General features: G+C 37.3%; 1 protein-coding gene across 1 annotated transcript in view; it reads left to right on the top strand.

Annotated features, from left to right (window-relative positions):
* DDX1 (DEAD-box helicase 1) overlaps positions 1–21,912 on the top strand; it is a gene marked incomplete at both ends in the record, with an annotated part of 30,215 nt that overhangs the window by 3,476 nt on the left and 4,827 nt on the right. The window contains 16 exons of the mRNA XM_080711322.1: positions 151–180; positions 799–895; positions 3,883–3,930; positions 6,333–6,416; positions 6,838–6,921; positions 7,044–7,120; positions 7,869–7,941; positions 9,690–9,766; positions 9,880–9,994; positions 10,879–11,017; positions 12,999–13,059; positions 14,456–14,554; positions 16,290–16,379; positions 17,251–17,439; positions 18,144–18,195; positions 19,702–19,848. Coding sequence (XP_080567448.1) covers positions 151–180; positions 799–895; positions 3,883–3,930; positions 6,333–6,416; positions 6,838–6,921; positions 7,044–7,120; positions 7,869–7,941; positions 9,690–9,766; positions 9,880–9,994; positions 10,879–11,017; positions 12,999–13,059; positions 14,456–14,554; positions 16,290–16,379; positions 17,251–17,439; positions 18,144–18,195; positions 19,702–19,848 — 1,462 coding nt within the window. The remainder of the gene's footprint in view (positions 1–150; positions 181–798; positions 896–3,882; positions 3,931–6,332; positions 6,417–6,837; positions 6,922–7,043; positions 7,121–7,868; positions 7,942–9,689; positions 9,767–9,879; positions 9,995–10,878; positions 11,018–12,998; positions 13,060–14,455; positions 14,555–16,289; positions 16,380–17,250; positions 17,440–18,143; positions 18,196–19,701; positions 19,849–21,912) is intronic.

Consider the following 21,912-nt stretch of genomic DNA (forward strand, 5'->3'; position numbering starts at 1 on the left):
ATTGGCTATAGTCCAAGTTGACTGAGGAGGTCAGGAAGTTTGAGTAAATAAAGTTACCTAGTCAAGTGCTAAAGGTTTCTACTTATATCATGTTAATTTGATCTCTTCAGTTGATGATTTTAACTACAAATTAATTTTCCCCCAATTCAGGCTGCAGAAACAGGAAGTGGAAAAACTGGTGTAAGTAATGCACTTAACATTTAGATCTAAGGGATAAATTTTAAAGTCTTTGAGTAGTAGCTTTCATTTTGAGATACTTAACAAAACAAACCACCTCCAAAAACAGAGGAGTCAAAGGCTTGCCATTGAGAGTGGTATTTTTGTTGGTAGCAAATTGTGAAAATCTACAAAAGCTTTAAGAGTATAGTTTTAAAATCGTGTTGGAGTGTGACAGTATCTTTAATGGTTATACTCACTTTAGAATTTTAATGCAGTGGCTCTTTTATAATGGAGGCTGAAGTTGAGCCAGAAGTTGGGCTACTGATGGCCTAGACTGAAGAAGCAGTCTGGTAGATGGGATGATACTTCCTCTGTAGGTTCTTGCTATTTATGTTTTGGGTTTGGGCTGACTGCTGTGTCCTTCATTCCAGTGACTCTGTTATCTTACTAGTATTTTACTCAAGTGAACTCTCTGTTATCTTACTAGTATTTGGGGTTTGGGCAAATTGAATTGGAGCAGCAGTCTGGAATATGTGTAATCATTTAGTGTACATGCATAGCTTTGTCATTTATATTAACTATTAATTTTCATTAATATTTATATAGAAATATAGAGAACTGTTTTTTTTTTTTAAATAGGCTTTCAGTATTCCAGTTATCCAAATAGTTTATGAAACACTGAAAGATCAACAGGAAGGCAAAAAAGGAAAAGCAACAATTAAAACTGGAGCCTCAGGTATGTTTATAAATAAATATTTCCTTTTGTATAAATCACTAATCTCATTTCTGGCATGTAGAACTGTGAGGTTTGGGTTTGCCCTTTATTGTCAATATCTCTAGCATGGTATTGAAATTTGATGCCCTAGAAACCAAAGGTGCTAAATGCTATTTTGATCCTAAGTAGTGAAACATTGTCCCTACTAAAATACAAATAGTGACCCTTTGGGGAAAACATTGGCATTTTAGAACTTAAATTTAGTATTTTTGTGTTATTTTAACCTTGCAATGCTTTATGTCTAATATTAAATGTAAATTGGCAGCACATTTTGCAAAGGAAGTATTAAGGAAGACTTTTACAGGTAGTAGAGTAGAAACTCATGGTGGTGGGAAGTATTTGCCTTACAGGAGGAAAACTGGCATATTTTTTTCTCTAAGAAAAAAGGAACCCAGGAAATTAAAATGTAAAGTGTAAATTGTGTAGTCATTTTCTTATTTTTAGTCCTATTTCAGTTGGTTCTTTTATTAGGTTTCTGATCCTATCTATATCCTGAATAATCACCTAATTCCTCATATTTATATTATGTTGCTTTTGTTAAACAGTTTATAAATTCCATTATATTCTAGTCAATGAGTGGTTTTGTTAGATTTTAACAAAATTAAAATTTTTTTTTTTTTTTTTTTGGTGTGTGATACTGGGAATTGAACCCAGAGACATTCTTCCTCAGCCCTTTTAATTTTTTGTTTTGAAACAGGATCTTGGTAGGTTGCTGAGAGTCTCGTTATGTTGCTGAGGCTGTTCTTGGACCTGTGGTCCTCCTCTCTTGGCCTCCTAAATAATGGGCTTGCAGATGTATACCACCACACCCAACTTATTCCATATTTTTAAGCCAGTTGTTTCATGATATGAAATAGGATTGTGACAAAAGAGCAAGTTTATAGTAAACTTGGCATTTCAACACTTTCTTTCCAGTTGTTTGAAAGTAATAGTTTCACATAGTTGTTCTAGCCAGCTTTTTCACACCTGTGGTCAAAATGCCCTACAAGTACAACTTAGAGGAAGAAAGGTTATTTGGGGTTCACGGTTTTAGAGGTCAGTCTGTATCAGCCAGGTCCAAGGAACCGCAGTGTAGTATTACAGGGCATGGTGGGGAGCAAAAGATGTTCTCATCGCAAGGCAGTGCAATGGGAAACAGAGAGGGGTGAGGGCACAGTGGCCAGAGACAGAGACAGTGCCTGGCTGGCCATTCTGGCCATCCATGTTCTGTCTCTAGACCTGGCTACGTTGTCTAACACATGAGTTACTCAGGAGGATATTTTAAATCCAAAATATAACAGTAGTTTATAAAATGAATTCATCTGTATTTAAATTATGAGGCAATGGATGTAACCAAAGATTTGGAGCTTATTTTAAAATAGTTTCAGAGCTGGTCTATATTCGCAGTGCTTGGGAGGCCGAAATACAGGGCATCACAGGTTTAAGGCCAGTGCATCGTCACTAAACGAGATCCTGTTTCAAAGTAAAGAATTAAAAAGGTCTGGAGGTACAGTTGAGAGGTAGAACCATCCTGGGCTAATCCACAGTAACACAAAACAAACACAAAAATAGTTTGAGAACTTGTAGCAACTGTATACCATCATTTATGAGAGATGATGATGAGGGAAAATACCTGTAAAACAGGACACCCAGAATAGTAATGTTTCTAAAAATCATGTCCTGTGAGAAATGAAGAAATGTTGATGTATAGGGTAGTTGTTAACTTGAAAAGACCTGGAAAGGAAAAGTTGTTCTAGGAAAGTAGGACCAGGCTGGGCGTGGTAGTGCACGCTTGTAATCCCAGCATTTGGGAGGTTGAGACAGGAGGATCTTAGTTCGAGGACAGCCTCAGCTACTTAGTGAGGTCCTCTGCAACTCAGCAAGACCCTGTTTCAAAATAAAAGGAATAAAAAATAGGGCTGGGGGGTGTAGCTCAGAGGTAGAATACCCCTGGGTTTCATCCCCAGTAGGGAAAAAAAAAAAAATAGGACCAGACCCAATTGCAAATAATCTGCATGATTTCTGTTCAGAGTAAGGATGCCTAAAGGCTGGATTGAGCCAACAGTGGAAGACTAAACCATAAGGAAGGCATTTCCTCATTGTTCTAAGAGCTGATGGTAGATAGCTTTTGATCAGAAATGATCTAGAAAGGATTTCTACATTGGGCAGGAAGTTAGACCAAAGACATACAGAATTCTCTTTAGCTATTACAATTCTTTGTTTATCCATAATCAAAGATATTTTAGAAAAGGAAAATGCCAATCCCAGAAAAGTGAAGAGGAAAAGAGTTTGTGACTTTTGAATGTGGTATTGAACTTTGTTTTAATGATAATTAGACCTGAAATGTGAGCAGTTATTTCTATCATAATTAACGTCAACTTGCTTAGCTACCTAAACTTTATTTTGCCAACAACCTAGGTAAGAGTGAGGACAAAATTCATGCCATCTAATACAAAATGCACTGGAGCAAGGAAGGAGATTAGGTTTTAGTCCCAGATAGACTGACGATGATGGCTATGGTTTATTTTTTGTGTGTGGTACTAGGAAATGAACTCAGGACCTGCAATCCTCCTGTCTCAGCTTCCCCAAAACTGGAATTAGAAATGTGCACCACCATACCTGGCTGATTTTATCTTTTTTTTAAGGGGAGGGGGGCTCTGGGAATGGAACCCAGTTGCTCAGAACCTTTCTAAGTTGCCAAGGCTAGCTTTGAACTTGTGACTCTCCTGTCTCAGCCTCCCAAGTACTAGATTACAAGTGTGCACCACCACACCTGGCTATCTTTCATGTATTTTGATTATTAATTTTAGTTTCTCCCAAATGGCTACAGTTTTATAGAGGGTCTTAATGTAAAAAATCATGTTGATTCCAAAAGAATTGTGGTATCATGTAAAATATAAAGCATTTGCTTTGGTTTTTATATAGAAGTTTTAATTTCAGATATTTCTGGATAACTTTTCTTTATTTAGTGCTCAACAAATGGCAAATGAACCCATATGATAGAGGATCTGCTTTTGGTAAGTAGATAAACTTTGTTTGTTTGTGTTTTTTTTTTTGTAATTCAGAAACCTTTTGAGAAATATGTGAGAATGACAAAATTATAAAAAAAAAATACAAATGATTTAATTTGCCAGATGTTAGAATGCAGCCATTGTAGTTAAACAATGTAATACTGAAATAGAAAGAGAGAAGAATATAATGGAAATAAATTTCACTATATATGAAAAGTCAATATGAAGAAAGAAAACAATATTTAATTTTAGTGGGAAAAGGGGAGATTTATTCAGTAAAGGATTTGGGCACAATTGACAATCCATCTAGAGCAACATAGAATTATTATTATTATTATTATTATTATTATTATTATTATTATTATTATTATTATTTTGTGTGTGTGGTACTGGGGTTCCTGGAAGCCCTTCTACCTCCGGGCTACACTCCCAAACCTATTTTTACATTTTTATTTGGAAACAGGGTCTCCTAAGCCAGCACACACGGCTGGCTTCAAACCTGCGCGATCCTCCTGTCTCTGCCTCCCAAGCGCGGGGATGACAAGCATGCGCCACCACGCCCGGCATAGAATTAATTTTGATCATATTGTAATTAGAAATAAATTTTGTATGTATTTAAGATTTATATTGTGTATGTGTATGCACACATATTTAAGTAGAGCAAATCACATGTATAATTTACTGGTAGAATTTTCCTAACCCTAATAGGAAACTCAAAAATTATAAAAGATAGGAATATTTGGTTAAAGATGATTTTAAATGTGAAAAAGATATAAAAGTAATAGACAAGGGTAGATATAGAAAGAATACTTGGAATGTTGCTGAAAAATAGTGAGTCATAGATTGATAAAGATGCTGTATGTAGGTAACAGATACTTTTATTTGTTTTGGTACGAAAGAGACAATAAGGGGGATGGGTAAAGTATTAACAGGCAGCTCATAGCACAACACATTCAATTGGACACTAAACATTCAAAGATCACACCCACGGGTAATAGAGAATGGAAATTAAAGTTACAGTGAGAGGTTGCTTTATACCTATCAGATTGGAAAGAATTAAAAAATAAGACCAACTTATGAATTAGTGCCCTTCTGGGAAGCATGTGGCCTTACTTGTAAAATATGAACTACGCAATCCTGAAGGACCTAGCTCAGTAGAGCAAAAGCTCCTTTATGCAGAAATACATGTACAGAGCTGTTTGTTGCACCACTACTTTTTAGTAACAATTTTATAAAATCAACAAAGTAAATGCTATTGCTAGGAGAATGGTTAGCAAACATTTGGGTACATGCAAGCACTGTTATAACCATCACAAAGAATGAGTCAGAACTATAGAATTGTGGAATTTTCAGCAGGTGTTGATGAGTGAGAAAAGCAGGATTCAGAGAAATCATAGGGTGGGCATGAATCGTCATGCCAAAACAAAACCATAACCCCCAGAACTAAAAACTGTGTTCTCCACCGTTATATGAAAGCTTATGTGTATGTGTGTGTGTGTGTGTGTGTATGCATAAATAAATATAAGAATTCTAAGAATTTGTCATTTCTAGAGAACTTTTTTAAAGGTTCAAAATGTTATGTAACTCATTGCCACATGAATAAGAATTTATATTTTGAATAACTTAATCTTTGAAAAGTAAATTAAGATGTGTGATGAACTGGCTTTTTGAAAATTTACGTCCAGGTACTGAATATGAGTTGCAAATGTGAATCAGAGCGCAACTCTTAGTTTCTCCCTAGTATAGACACAGGCTGAATCTTTGCTCAAAGCCAGTAAGCACTTACTGTATGTACATTGTGGTGACCAGCTATGTCATATAATATAGAACTTGATGTTTTAGAACCCTAATATTAGCTAATAACAGACACGTTTATTTACATGTTTTTTTCTACTTTCTCATTATGACTCTGGATCCATGAGCTAGGGGACAAGCCAGAGACAGGTCCTCTTTCCTCTCAGTATAGTGGTCACCTAGGCTTTAATTTAAGCATAAAAGGGGGACTGAAATGATGGATGGGTGCTGCATCATCCTTGAGTACCAGGCTCTTCAAAGGACTCTAGAGAATAGTTGTCTAAACACATCTTTGTGGGTGGTGCAGCTACTGTCAGTGCAAGTCAGGTTAGGGGCTGTGTTGATTCTTTTCTAGATTTGCTGCTGTAAAATCTTCTCTTTACAAATGACAATACAGAAACTAGCCCACAACATAGTCAAGGGCATCCAGGGGATGAACAGGGCAGTCCCTGTTAGAGAAACTACTGCTATCACCCAGGAAGCAGCAAGCCTCAGTCACTTGGAACACTGCTAACAAGCGAAGGAATTCAAAGGGAGACTGAGTGGTACTTAGTCTGGAATCCGTAATTTACACAACTCATATATATGTTTCTGTGTGTTTTTTCCAAATCTAGCAATTGGGTCGGATGGCCTTTGCTGTCAAAGTAGAGAAGTAAAGGAATGGCATGGGTGCAGAGCTACTAAAGGACTCATGAAAGGTACTTGAACAGCGTTCTACTCGTGTAAGCCTTTTTTTGTGTGGTACTAGGGATTGAACGCGGGGCATTCTACCTCTGAGCTACACCTCCAGCCCTATTTTATTTTTATTTGAACAAGATCTTGCTCGGTTGATGAGGATCTCACTGTTTGCTGAGGCTATCTTTGAACCAGTGATCCTCCTGTCTCAGCCTCCCAAATACTGGGATTACAAGCATGTGCCACCACCCCAGTTTGTATAAGCTTTTGAGACTCTGTCAGTACATGAACTCTCTTTAAGTAGCTTTAAATCAAGGATCTGAGAAAATTTTTAAGCAAAAAACCTTGCTGCATACAAATTGTAATTTAGAAAGCAGCGGAAAGTTACTGCATGGAAAATGAATCATATATATCTAATTTATATAAATCTTATTGCCCTTTTAGGGAAACACTACTATGAAGTATCTTGCCATGACCAAGGCTTGTGCAGAGTTGGATGGTCCACCATGCAGGCTTCCTTAGACCTAGGTAAGTGCTTCTAATATAACCAAACTGATTGATTTCTGTTGATGAACATTTTAACATTTTATTGCTTTGGGAAACAATAGGCTTAACCACAAAAGAGTAAGCAAGCTTCTTTTTAAATTTAGGTACAGACAAGTTCGGATTTGGCTTTGGTGGAACAGGAAAGAAATCCCATAATAAACAGTTTGATAATTATGGAGAGGTAAGCTGTACTATTAAAATTTAAACATAGTATTAGTCAGTTTTCTTACTTGATTACTCATGACTATTGTATATAAATGACTGTCAAAATCAAATGGATTTTCTCCTCGTTTTCAACAGAAAGTTCAAATTTGGACTACTAGGAAGAAATGTTACAAAACTAGATGACTATGTAGTGTTTGCTATTTTTGCCACTTATTAGCTACTCCAAAGTATACTATATTGTCTTTTTACCCCGTTCTGATTTTTGCTTTGGCTCTTATATATGTTATTCTCATTTCTTAGTTTTGATTATGTTGACTCTATATTGTTCTGGTGAGCCTAAATATCATGTTGATTTTATTTTATTTTTTTATTTTTTGGTGGTACTAGGGGTGGAACCCAGAGGCTTTCTACCTCCGGGCTATACTCCCAGACCTTTTTTTTATATTTTATTTGGAAACAGGGTCTCACTAAGTTGCTGAAAGCCTGACTAAGTAGCTGAGGCTGGCTTCGAACCCATGCGATCCTCCTGTCTCAGCCTCCCAAGCACAGGGATTACAAGTGTGCGCCACCACGCCCAGGTCATGTTGATTTTAAAGAGCCTGTTAAATGAGAGTGCCCTTATATGTGTGTGATTCTGTAATAGGCATTTTTAACACTTAGAGAAATTTTTTTGAAACACTAGCACACGCTTGTGATACAACTATATTTGAACTTTATTAAGATTTTGCTTTGTACTGATAGCACTTCACTTTCTGGGTTTCTAGGAATTCACTATGCATGATACCATTGGCTGTTACCTTGATATAGATAAAGGGCAAGTTAAGTTCTCCAAAAATGGTAAGCTCACTATAGATCTTATCAGGAAAAAGATACAGTCAGTATTTGTGGGTATTTTTCTTATTTTCTTATCATCATCTTCAATCCTCTATTTCTCCCACCCTGATGGATTTGAAAAAAGTAGTATTGAGCATCTGCTATGTGCCAGGAATAACTGTAAACAGTACATTAGCCAGAGATAACTGTAAAGGAAGAGAGAAAAGCAGGGGAGGGGAGTGGACATGACCACAGTCTGGGTTGTGTGCTCTTCTGGGGTAGGTACAGTCTGGGGTAGGTGCAGTCTGTGTTGTATGCTCTTCCAGGGTAGGTGCAGTCTGGGGTAGGTACAGTCTGCTATGTGTGTTCTTCTGGGGTAGGTACATTCTGAGATGTGTGCTCTTCTGGGGTAGGTGCAGTCTGGGTTGCGCCCTCGTCTGGGGTAGGTGCCATATGGGGCAGATGCAGTCTGGGGTAGGTACTGTCTGGGGTAGGTGCAGTCTGGGATGTGTGCTCTTCTGGGGTAGGTGAGAGAAGGCTTTGCTCACGAGTGACTAAATGGAGGTCAGAGTGGGGTGGGGGGCTGTGCAGAGATCTCAGAAGAATGTTTGAGGCTGAGGGATTAGGGAATCTGCAGGCCCTGGACACAGGCGTGCGTGAGTAAAGTGAGGAGGCCTGTGGGCCTGCAGCACATCGAGTGGAGGACTCGTAGGCTGTTTCATTAATAGGTAGATGAAAGTACAAGCTGTGCTTTTACTTCAGTGAGATGGAAAGCCATTGGGATTTCAAGCAGAGGAGTGTTATCGACTCTTTATGCTAACAGTACTACTCTTGTTATATTGAAAACAGTGGGCTGCCGGGCGTGGTGGCGCACACTTGTAATCTCTGCGCTTGGGAGGCTGAGACAGGAGGATCGCACAGGTTCGAAGCCAGCCTCAGCTACTTAGTGAGGCTCTCAGCAACTTAGTGAGACCCTGTTTCCAAATAAGGTATAAAATAGGTCTGGGAGTATAGCCCGGAGGTAGAAAGCCTCTGGATTCTACCCCAGTACCACCAAAAAAAGAAAAAAAGAAAAAAGAGAAAACAGTGGGCTGGCTTGAGGTCACTTAGGGAATAAGGGGAGATAAGAAATGAGAGATCAAGGCCTTGGTTCATGTGGCTAGAAGTGTGCAGACTGAGAGGAACCCAGAGAGCAGAACAGGGAGCGTGTGGGGCTGTGGGGTCCAGGCGAAGCCAGTGTTTAGGGAGGAAGGGGCAGTCAGGTTGGGTGCAGTGCTGCTGAGGAGTCTTGTCTAGAAAGAGGAGGAGCAGAGTTAACTGCTGACCAGACAGTGGAAAGCACTTGACAGGGCTGTTTTGGACGAGCCAGGGGATCGGTGAGGGGTGCGGATTGGGAGTCAGATCAGTGGGAAAATGGGATGAAAGGAAGTGGGCGTAGTAAAAATGAAATCCAGGGAGCTGCTTCAAAAGGGAGAAGAAAAATGGAGGGAGAAGTGGGCTCCAGGGAGGTTTGCTTGTGTTCTGCTCTGGGCGCACATTTGCGGGCTATGGAGTGTCTGGTGGCAGTGATCTTGTGGACACAGAATAACTGAAAAGTGGAGTTGGGCGGTAAGTAAAGCATAAAAGTGACAGGTTGGCCTCAGGAAGGACAGTTTATCATTGGGTTTCAGAGCATGAGTGCAGGTCAGGTAGGTTGGATGATGCGAGTGTGCAAATTTTTTTTTTTTTTTGATCATTTCAATTGCTCTTTTTTTTTTTTTTTTTCTTTTAAGGGAAAGATCTTGGTCTAGCATTTGAAGTACCACCTCATATTAAAAACCAAGCCCTCTTTCCTGCCTGTGTTTTGAAGGTAATCAAAAATTTAGCTGTGATTATAAGCTGTCTGATTTTCATTATTTTGTATTGGCAGTTTGCTATTAGGTTAACATTTTTAATTAATTTTTTTCCCTCATTTATTGCTAGAACGCTGAACTGAAATTTAACTTTGGTGAAGAAGAATTTAAGTTTCCACCAAAAGATGGTTTTGTTGCTCTTTCCAAGGCTCCGGATAGTTACGTTGTCAAGTCACAGCAGACAGGTAGGTATGTGCCTGGTGGGTAGGCATTTCTAGAATGGGTGAGAACTCCAGTGAGTAGAGCTTCTCGCAGTGAGTTACAGCAGCCAGCCTACTTACTTGCTTACCTTTCTTTCTTTCTTTCTTTCTTTCTTTCTTTCTTTCTTTCTTTCTTTTTCTTTTTCTTTTTCTTTTTCTTTTTCTTTTTCTTTTTCTTTCTTGCGGAACTAGCGATTGACTCCAGGGCATTCTACCTCTGAGCTACACCCCCAACCTTATTTTTTATTCTTTATCTTGAAACAGGGTCTCACTGAGTTGTGGAAGGCCTAAGTAACATCTTAATTTAACACATCAGTGCAGTTCAGTATTACACTGTGCTTGGTTTCAGTTCAGCATTCAGAGCACCTCAGTTACAGTGACAGCGATGTCTGCTGTGTGTGGGCTGTGGGTTTGCTAAGTGCCGTGGTGGAATGTTAACATCGATTATTATCCATAACTCTACAAAGTAGTCTTCTTCCCACCTTGTAGACAAAAGCCTGACAAATAGGGGTGTGAAGTAACTTGCCCAAGGTGACAGAGCACGTAAGTGCCAGCACTGAATCTGAATCCAGGCAGTCTGGCTTGAAAGCTTGACTCTTACCCGTGTGTTGTAATATATTTCAACTAATTAAAGTAAGAATATTACCTAGCCAATAAACCAACAAAACTATACGTCATTTTTATACATCTGTTGATCACAATTTTTCCAAGTCGATTTTAAAAAGCCATAGTTCATTTTAGAAATTTTAGCTTCATTTTATTTTGATTTTTCTGTATAGTTTGGTAATCATTTAAAATTTCATTATTGAAATGCTCATGCTCATGTTGTACAAGTAGTAATGTGTTCTAACCTTTTTTATTCTTCTAAGGCAATGCACAGGTGACACAAACAAAGTTTCTCCCCAATGCTCCAAAAGCTCTCATTGTTGAACCCTCGCGGGAGCTGGCAGAGCAAACTTTGAATAATGTCAAGCAGTTTAAGAAGTATATTGACAATCCAAAGCTAAGGTTAGTCTTCCTTTTGGACCAGATGTCTATTGTCTTACTTAGGTTTGAGGTGTTTTGAAGAAGAGTAGAAAATATTTTCAGCGTATATACATAATACATACATACTTTTCTGTCCTTAGACAACCACTAACTGATTCTCTGTCTGTAGATTTGCCTCTTCTAGACATTTTATATAAATGGAATTGCACAGTAGATGGTCTTTGGGGCTGGCTTCTGTCACTTACCATGTTTTTTAGGTTCACTCATGTTGCATCATGCGTCAGTATTTTATTGCCAAAAAGACTTCTGTTTTGCTGTACCATGGTGTATCCATTGGTTTATCCATTTGTCTGTTGATGGACCTTTGCGTTGTCATCGTTGGTTTTTGGTTCCTATACTATGAGCATTCTTGTACAAGATTTTGTGTGGGCTTGCATTTTCATTTCTCCTGAATATATACTTAGAAACAGAATTGCTGGGTCATATTGTAACATTATGTTTAACATAAACTGTTTTTTTTTTAGGTACTGGGAATTGAACCCAGTGGTATACTACCTTGGAGCCACATCCCCAGCTGTTTTTTTTTTTTCTTCTTCTTTATTTTGAAAGGGTTTCATCTAGTTGCGGTGGGCCTCACTAAGTAGCTGAGGCTGGTGGAGAACCTTCAGTCCTCCTGTCTTAGCCTCCCAAGTACCGGGACTACAAGTGTGCTCCACCATGCCCAGCTTCTCCCACAAACTGTTTTCTAAAGTGACTGCAGCATTTTCATTACTACTAGCAATATTTGAGGGTTTCGGTTCCTCCACAACCTCACTTAGTACTTGGTCTCTGATTTTGAGTGCAGCCATCCTAGTGGGCCTGAAATGTTACCTGACTCTGGTTTTTACTCATGCTACTGTAATAGCTAATAATGTTGAACATCTTTTCATGTGCTTTTCCACTTCCTGTATATCTTTGGAGAAATATGTGTTTAAATATTTTGTCCATTTTAAAATTGGATTGAGCCAGGCGTGGTGGCGCACACTTGTAATCCCAGCGCTTGGGAGGCTGAGACAGGAGGATGACATGGATTTGAAGTCAGCCTCAGCTATTGATTGAGGTTCTCAGCAATTTAGTGAGACCCTGTTTCCAAATAAAGTATAAAATAGGTCTGGGAGTATAGCCCAGGGGTAGAAAAGCCCCTGGGTTCCACCCCCAGTACCACAAAAACAAAAAAATAAAAACAAAAAAATATAAAAAAATAAAATTGGATTGCCTTTATATTGTTAAGTTGATATTGTTGAGTTGCAGGAGCTTTTAATTTATTTTGATATATTATTCTGTATGTTAGATGTATAACTTGTAAGCATTTCCTCCCGTTCTGTGAGTTGTCTTTTTACTCTCTTGATGGGTTCCTGTGAAGTTCCTGATTTCCATGTAGTCACTATGTTTGCCATAGTGTCTGTATGTAGACAGCTTTGCCTGAACCAAGGTCATGATAATTTATTCCTATGTTCTCCATGAGTTTTGTAGTCTTAGGTTTTACCTGTAGGCCTCTGCTCCGTTTTGAGATAGTTCTTACATGGTCTTTTTGTACGTGCCTATTTGTCTAGCACTACTTGTTGAAATGAGTTTAAACAAAAGGCTATTTTGTGAAATGAGTAATTTTTCATTTTTCATTTTATCCTTAGTGTCTAGTTATTCTTCCTGGAGGCAGCCTTTTAAAATTTGATTTTGATATATTTTGGACCCATTTCCTACACATCCAAATGCCTGTGTATGTGTGTGGAAAAAAAGGCATACAGAAACTCGGTTTTAGTATTTCCTCTGCTCTCAGCTTTCACATGAATTTTCTTCAGTTAATTTTACTGAGCCTTAGCATGGTACGTGGCTACTGGAAATGGGATGCTTTGCTTCTCACTTTATCAGTACTTATATTATAGATTCTAGAAGACATGGATACAGACTGAACAGTGTAAGCAGACTTGAATCTTGTACATTATCATTCTGATCTTTATTTCAGGGAGCTTCTGATAATTGGAGGTGTGGCAGCACGGGATCAGCTCTCTGTTTTGGACAATGGGGTAAGTTGCACATTTAATTTTTATTCTTAATTTTAAAAAAATTTATTTTTTTATTTTTTGTAGTACTGGGGTTCCTGGAAACCCTTCTACCTCCGGGCTACACTCCCAGACCTATTTTATACTTTTTAATTTGGAAACAGGGTCTCTTAAGCCAGCGTGGCTGGCTTCAAACCTGCGCAATCCTCCTGTCTCCACCTTTCAAGCACGGGGATTACAAGCGTGCACCACCACACCCAGCAATATTTTAAAAGTAATGTTGTGGGTTGTCATTTGACAATATAGCTTTTTTTTTTTCCAAGAAAAATCAAGTGTCACTGAAATGAATACAAAGTCAGTATATTTATTTAAAGACACCTTGTAGGTGTGTGGGAAAACAGGTATATAGAAACTGACCATCCTCTGTCAGCTTTACCTCATGTTGTGTCTTGCTGGGATAGGAATCGATTCCTCTCTGGAGTGAGAGAATAGACTTATTTCAGTTTTTCTGATCTTCTGTAGTTACTGTAATGTACAGTTGAGGTCTAGAGGAGTAGTTGGTTCTACTATACAAGCCATCTAAATATTTCACATTTTTCCAATCTAGCTCACTTATGTTTTAAACCTGTGATAGTTTGCCTTCATGCCCTCTTTACCTACTGAAATGAGGAGGTGGAGACTCACATAGTTGGTTAGAATCCTATGTGAAAGATGCTACACACAAAACCAGAATGGGCTTTATTCATGGCCGCACATAGCCATACAGTAGTTGTTCCTCCTGTGGTGCTCATATGAAATGAAAATGGGAATAATGAAGTTTGCATTTGGTCACAGGAAGTGAAACTCGTACGTGTTTAACACAGTGCCTATTCATTATAAGCACTTGACAAATACCAATTATTTTCTTGGACAATCTGATCACCATTACTGTTCAGCATAACCAGATTTATTGAGTACTTGGTAAAGTAGGCAGCAAGTGCTTTATGTACCTTCTCTCTTCATTGTCACAACATTTTGCAAAGCAGAAGGTTCCCCCAATTTAAAAAATGAGAAAGTTGATACCAGAAGATATTAAGTCAGAGTTACACAGCTGAGTAATGGTGAAATTAAGACTTGTTTTGATTTCAGAATTTTTATAAATTCTTCTGAGTTTTAATTGAAAAATACAAATTTTATATATTAGACTACATATAACAGTTCAGGTTGTCCAATTTAGTTTCCAAAATCTTCATCTTAATTTCAAACCTAACCCAAGCTTAACGTATGGCTTTATGTATAACATCTTTTTAATAAATTCGGCATTAACTGTGACTACTTTAGCCTGCCTGTTTCTCCTCTGAGTAGACGCTATTGGCTGCTGTTTCAAGGTGATCGTGATATTCCCTCAGTTCTCATCAGGTGCTTTTTTTGCTGTTTTCAGGTAGACATTGTTGTAGGCACTCCAGGAAGATTAGATGACTTGGTGTCAACTGGAAAGCTCAACTTATCTCAAGTTAGATTCCTGGTTCTGGATGAAGCGGTATGTTGAAACACAGTCGTGCTTTTAAAAGAACTTTGCTTATGCTTTTTGAGATAAAATATTTTTAAGTTAGTCATGATCTTACTACCTTAAGTATGACGATTGTTCTCGGTTTGGTATATTTTTATCTACTTTTTATATTGATTTAAAGAGCTGGCCCTTTGTATCTGTGAGTTCAATATCCACTGATTCAACCAAGCTCGGGTAGAAAATATTTGGGGAAAAAATTGTGTGTGTACTAAACACTGTTTCCTAAGCAGTTCAGCATAACTATTTACATTGCCTTAAGACAGGTAATCTGGAAATGAATTAGAGCATAGGGGAAGCTGTGTGCAGGTTCTTTGCAAATATGATTCAGTTTAAATAAGGGACTGGCGCATCCATGGATTTTAGTATCCATCATGGGTCTTGGAACCAGTCCCTTGTGGACACTAAAGGATGACAGTAATTTATGTAGTTGAAATTAGGCTTTTAGGAATTTGGGTAGTTTTGTTGTTGTTTTGTGGCCTGGGGATTTAGCAGTTGGTCATTCTACCTCTGAGCTACACTCCCAGCCTATTTTGTTATTTTGAAACAGAGTTTGAGGTGCACTGGCCTCAAACCTGTGATCCTCCTATTTCAGCCTCTCAAGTACTGTGATTACAGGTACATGCCACCATATATATCCTCCTAGGAAGATTTTTAAAAAATATCTTAAGGACTTGTCATTTGTAAATAATTTTTGAAGACTATCTAATCTGTTATGCGGATATTTTGTAGTTAATTTAACCACTAATTACAAAATATAGATAGGTTTGTTTTTTACTCAGCTGTATTTGTTTATAAATTATTTTTGTACAGTGCAGTATATGCTATTTTCTTATGTCAGAGTTGTGATGTGTGGACCATCTAGAAGAGCATAAATACGTTTGAGGATTTTGAAAAATTCTTTCAAATAATTTTTAAGATGGGTTGAACCCAGTTTCCCAGCACTGAAGCTTTTTTATTTTTCCTATTAAAATCGTAATCTTAAGGACATGTGTTAGAAGCTGTTGATTCTTCTTTTTTTTTTTTTTTTTTTCAGTACTGGGGATAGAACCCGGGGGAATTCTACCTCTGAGCTATACCCCCAGCCCTATTTTTTATTCTTTATTTTTTGAAACAGGGTTTCACTGAGTTGCAAAGGACCTCACTGAGTAGGAGCTGAGGCTGGCCGAGAACCATGATTCTCCTGTGACATCCTCCCAAATGCTGGGATTACAAGCATGTGCCACCATGCCCGTCTTTATTTTTTTTTATTTTTTTCTTTTTTTGGTGGTATTGGGGGTGGAACCCAGGGGCTTTTCTACCTCTGGGCTATACTCCCAGACCTGTTTCATACTTCATTTGGAAACAAGGTCTCACTAAGTTGCTGAGAGCCTCACTAAGTAGCTGAGGCTGGCTTTGAACCTGTGTGATCCTCCCGTCTCAGCCTCCCAAGCATGGGGATTATAAGCATGTGCCACCAAGCCTGGAGAAGCAATTGACTCTTATATTCATTCTAGAATGCTACAGTATGGTTTTGGATGGTTTATTGTAGCTTTTCATATTTTAGACACAAGGAAGTTAAAGTCAACTTTGTAACTTGTCTTAAATGTCCAGAACAAATAATCATTTTGACACTTGTGGGATATGTACGTATGACTTAGCTTTCTTATGTTGTGAATCTGATTCAGGAAAGGTCTCAGTACTGGTTTTGTCTGTTCTTCTCCCGCAGGATGGACTTCTTTCTCAAGGTTACTCCGATTTCATCAACAGGATGCACAGCCAGATCCCTCAGATCACCTCTGATGGAAAAAGACTTCAGGTATCAAATGACTAAGGTCACTTAAAGACTTATAGGCAGTTGTTATTTAATGCAGAGTCAAGTTTTTTGAGTATTTCTTTTTTTTGTTTTGTTTTGTTTTTTTTTTGGTGGTACTGGGGTTCCTGGAAGCCCTTCTACCTCCGGGCTACACTCCAAGACCTCTTTTTACGGTTTTTTTTTTTTTATATTTGGAAACAGGGTCTCCTAAGCCAGCGAGCGCGGCTGGCTTCGAACCTGTGTGATCCTCCTGTCTCTGCCTCCCAAGCGTGGGGATTACAAGCGTGTGCCACCACGCCCGGCCTTTTTTGAGTATTTCTAAGTGAATTATTGTATAAAACATTGTTAGTGGACTGATAGTACTTAAAACTGAACAGTCTAAAAGCTGCTTTTAGAAATAAAAGAGGAAAAATTTTAGGTGTAATAGAAGAGTATAAGTAAAAAATTCACACAGTGTACTTGGGGTTTATAGTCCAGATTATTAGTACGGCTTCCTGTTTGGAGGAAAAATAACCTTAGCTATTGAAAATCAGTTGCCTCCTTAGAAGTACTTATTAAAATACTCTTCTAATTTTTTGTTGAGGCTTTTAGGAAAATGGGATAAATAATAACTTTGACTTCTTATTTTCTAAAACCTTTTCATCTGACTTAGCTTTTCTCACACATTGAAGAAGAGATGGTTATGATTTTCAACTGAGAGTGAGGGAGCCCTGCCTCAGAGATGAACCTGCCCCAGCTCACATGGGGAGTTGTTGCTCCACAGAGCCAGGCACTGAACGTGTCTGTAGATTCCAGGATAGCTTACTTTGGCCCCACATCAGGATTAATGTGATACTAGGAAGCCTTGTCTAAATTTGAGTTTTCCTGTTCCTAGGTGATTGTTTGTTCTGCTACTTTGCATTCTTTTGACGTAAAGAAACTGTCTGAGAAGATAATGCATTTTCCCACATGGGTTGATTTAAAAGGAGAGGATTCTGTTCCAGACACTGTACACCATGTTGTTGTCCCAGTGAACCCCAAAACTGACAGACTTTGGGAAAGGCTGGGAAAAAACCACATTAGAGTAAGTACTTTATAGCTTTAGCATTTGTATAGAATAAAACAGCTCATAAACTAGTTATCCTTGGGCTCTTTAGTAATGCTTAAAGCAATCAGATTTATACCAAAGAAAAGATGTTCTAGATATTGACCATGAAAGCTTAGGCCTTTAAAAGGGCTTTGAGTAAATAATAGACTTCATCTTTTATTTTATCTTTGTAAAATTTACTTTTATGATTAGCTTCCTTGATGTAATTTTTGTAAAGAAGTTTGCATATAATTTTTTTGCAATAATTTCTATTTCTAGTAATATTTTAATAGGATCCTCATCATGTGCTCTTGATGTGTGTTGCTCTCCTAAAAATCAATTCCATATTGCCATCTTATCATTTTCCTCAGTTATGTTGTAACGTTAACCTTTATAAGGTAATGATATACTTACTATACATACAGAAGAATGTGAAAAACATATTTATTTTTATTATTACATTTAAAATTGACTTAGATCTGTAGTTAATGAAGGAGTTCTCTGAGTTTGAAAAATAGTTTTGCCTAAAGACTTATGTCTAAAATGCAGTGTAAAGGCAAATACAGTTCTCCCCAAATATAAATATATTTATGTAATATATATTTATTTATTTGCATATAATATTCATCTATGTGTATAAAATACTTGTTTGGAATCTTTCCTAAAAACTCCCTGTCCCTTTTATCTCTTGTTTTTGATAGACTGATGATGTACATGCAAAAGATAACACAAGACCTGGTGCAAACAGTCCAGGTAAGTTGAAATAAATAGTAATAAAATGTGTTGAGAGATTTTGAAATGAATTGGTTTGCTCTATTGAGTTTATGCCTTGTCTCATGAGAGACAGGAGGTGGCACTTAGAGGAATATTAATCACTGAACCTAGATACTAGTCTCCTGGTATCTAAGTCACAAATATTTTGGGTATAGAATTCTCATTGATCATAAAAGAATCAGCAAAATTTCTTTTGAGACATATTTTATATTGGCCCTGAAATTCCAGAAGTGATATCATATTATAAGGATACTGGCTGGGTATTAAAGAAAAATATCTTTAGCTATAGCCATGAAAAATAAATAATTTAGTTTTGATTATTGATTTATTCTGTAGTCAAATATACATAAGATAAAATTTTTCATTTCAACTATTTCTTGGTACCTGATTCAGTGGCATTAAGTCCATTTATATTGTATAGCCATCACAACTATCCATCTTGAGAACTTTTTCATATTTCCAAAATGAAACTCCATACCCATTAAATATTTATCAGTTTATAAAAAGTCTAACATTAAATCTCAACTCAATGAAGATATTCTATCCAGAGCTGAGACAATTTGTTTCATACACATAGTGTTTCAAAAATTTATGAGGTCACATAGGAATACAAGGATGGTGCTAAAACCCAAAGGAATGTGTCTTAAACCCATTAGGCAGCCTGTCCGATGTCATGCCTTTCAAATGGGTCATTGGTAGGGATCAGAATGCACTGGCTTTTTGCTTGAATTCACTGGCAGGTTTGCAACATGGATCTGAAGGGTGAATTGTCTGACATCTTGATTAAAGAGCCTTCCTCTTTAATCATTGTTATGCGCCTTCAAGTTTACATGGCACATGCTCAGTTAATCTGTTGCAGAGGAACAGAGGCACCACTAATTGAAAGTAATAAATCCTTCTGTTTGGGAGTGCATTTTATAAAATTCTAGTTTTGCTGCTTCCCATATTTTTCTTGTAAAAACATTGTTTAGTTTATACTATAATTAGAAATGAAAACGGGTTGGGCCATGGAATTAAAATCTTGTATTTTAGTTGAGCAACAGCTGTAGCACTGAAAAGGGGATGTGGAGGATGGCGTCTTAAGAAGTTACTAGATTTCTTAATAAGATTTTATTCCATAGAGTGAAGTATGAACTTCCTTGTGTTTAGATTGATTTAGAAAGTGTACTCATTACTTTAAAGAAGGGTTTAAAGTAAGTAATATTAATTGAGCACTTAGCATTGAGTTCTGTACTTCAGTTAATCTGGGTGTGTGTGTATGTCTGTTCACTCATATTAGGTGTGATTTGGGTATATTTGCCCCATAAGGTAGCATAAAAAATTAACAAAAAAAAATAAATGAACAAATGGATTTACTCACCCTATCTGTTATGTCTTGTCTATATGGTATTAAAGCAGAATTTTTTAGAAGAATTATGTGTGTTCATGACGAATTCAGATCAAAATTCTGTTGATTTTTTTTTTTTTCCTCCTGTGATATTCAAGAGATGTGGTCGGAAGCTATTAAAATCCTCAAGGGGGAGTATGCCGTGCGTGCAATCAAGGAACACAAGATGGATCAAGCAATTATCTTCTGTAGAACCAAAATTGACTGTGATAACTTGGAGCAGTACTTTATGCAACAAGGAGGAGGTCATTTATTCTTACTTAAAATCAATTGTTTTTGCTTTTCTGTTTAATAGATTATTAGTCTCATGTAATTTAGAGTGTGTGTGTGAAATTTAAAGCAGCAATGGTGCATCGTGCTTGCTTTTATCCAGTACTTTTCTGTACAATAACCCTAGGAAAAACAACGAGAGAATTGTCTACGTAGGTGCAGCTTCAATTCAGTGAATCTAACCACAGCATCTTCAGGCCCTTAGGTCATTCGGGAGGAGTGTAAAGTTACTGATTAGTATTAAACTTTAAAGTGTAATCTCTAAAATGATAGAATGTTTATCTTCTAAACCAGTAAATGACGAAGAGGGAATGAGGAAAAAAACCTAAACAAGACTAAGAAAGGAAAAGGAAAAGATAAATGAAAAAAGGGTGGTTAGAAATTATAAAATAAAATCATAGGTGGAAAAGATACAAAGTTGTGAGTAGACACTGTCAGTGGGCTGAAGTCTTCTGCTAAAAGGCATGGAGTATTGGACTGGATGAATCTGAGCAGTGTGCTGTTTACAAGCAGTGCACCTGAACCCGAGGGCAGTGAGCAACTGTAAGGAAAAGGAATCAAATATGTATTTATACGCCATACATTTTATATTGTGAAATATGCACATGTGTCAGCCAAAATACTAATCAAAAGGTAGCTGATACAGCTATAATTAATAAGAGATACAAATATTAAAAATATTGTTAGACATAATTGCAATAAATTATTCAATCCACAATGACAGTATAAATCACATTTTATACTTATAGCGTCAAATATGTAAATCAACATGGAAAACATTTAAGCAATAGTTACAGAAATGTAAAACCACAATGTCATTAAGTATATACGATAAATTAAAAGGCATAGCACCAAAGTTTGGTGAGGATATGGAGCAACTAGAATATTCTTATATTGTTGATGAAAACATTACACAATATAACCACCTTGCTAAAAGTTCTTCCAGTCTTTATAAAATTAAACATTGGCCTACCAATCCAACTCCTCAGCATTTGCTCAAGATAAGTGAAAATGCATATTGACAAAAGATATGTACAAGAATAGTCATAGACGCTTTATCTGTAATAGCCTATCTGTAAAATTGAAAATACACTGAATGCCCATCAGTAAGAGAATGGTTGAACAAGCTCTGAAATAGTGACATAGTAGAATACTACTAGGTAATCAAAAGGAATGAACTACCAAGAGAGACAGCGGAGCACATCTCAGAAACATGCGTAATGAAAGAGTTCTTACACAAGAATATTTATGTATTTAGTTAAAGAAATTCTGGAATAGTCAAACTAATGTGTGATGGAAGAAAAATCAACTGTATTTGTCTGCAGGAGACTAAAAATGGGAGCAGGGATTAGGAACGAGTCCGAGGGTACTTTGAGGGGTGGTATTGATATTTCATATCTTGATGGGACTTTGTTAAAAGTCAGCAAATGTCCACTCAAGGTTTGTATATTTTATTATATGCAATCTTTACCTCAAAAGGAAAAACAAGAACTAAGTGAACACTGCACTGTAGTTAACGATTCACATGCTGACTGTATATTTACATCTGTAATTCACACTGAAATGTGTCAAAATATAAAGGTGAGCTGAGCACAGTGGCACTTGCCTGTAATTCCAGTACTTGGGAGGCCGAGACAGGAGGATCGCAGGCTTGAGGATAGCAGTACATGGTAACTTAGTAAAACTCTCCTTAAAAATTAAAAATCAAAATAGGGCTGGGGTGTAGTTATGATGGAGAATGCCCCTGGGTTCAATCCCCAGTACCTCCCCCTCAAATAAAGAAAAGTTTAGCTCTACTGTATGTTTGAAAATAACATTGTTGGAAAAATTAACAGATGCCCAAGGTAATAGACAAGTCCCATTCTCCTGGTTGGAGAAGATTTCAACAAATCTCTCTCTAAATTTGATGTACATCAAAGAGATAGAAAACTCAAAGAACACTGAGAATTTGAATAACTTTTTGAAAGTCTGAATGAATGGTTGCATAGAAAACACTTGACACTGTTCGCTACAGTCACAGTGCAGTAACACGTGTTTTC

Source organism: Muscardinus avellanarius (assembly GCF_963383645.1).
Source record: "Muscardinus avellanarius genome assembly, chromosome: 15".
Classification (NCBI taxonomy): domain Eukaryota; kingdom Metazoa; phylum Chordata; class Mammalia; order Rodentia; family Gliridae; genus Muscardinus; species Muscardinus avellanarius.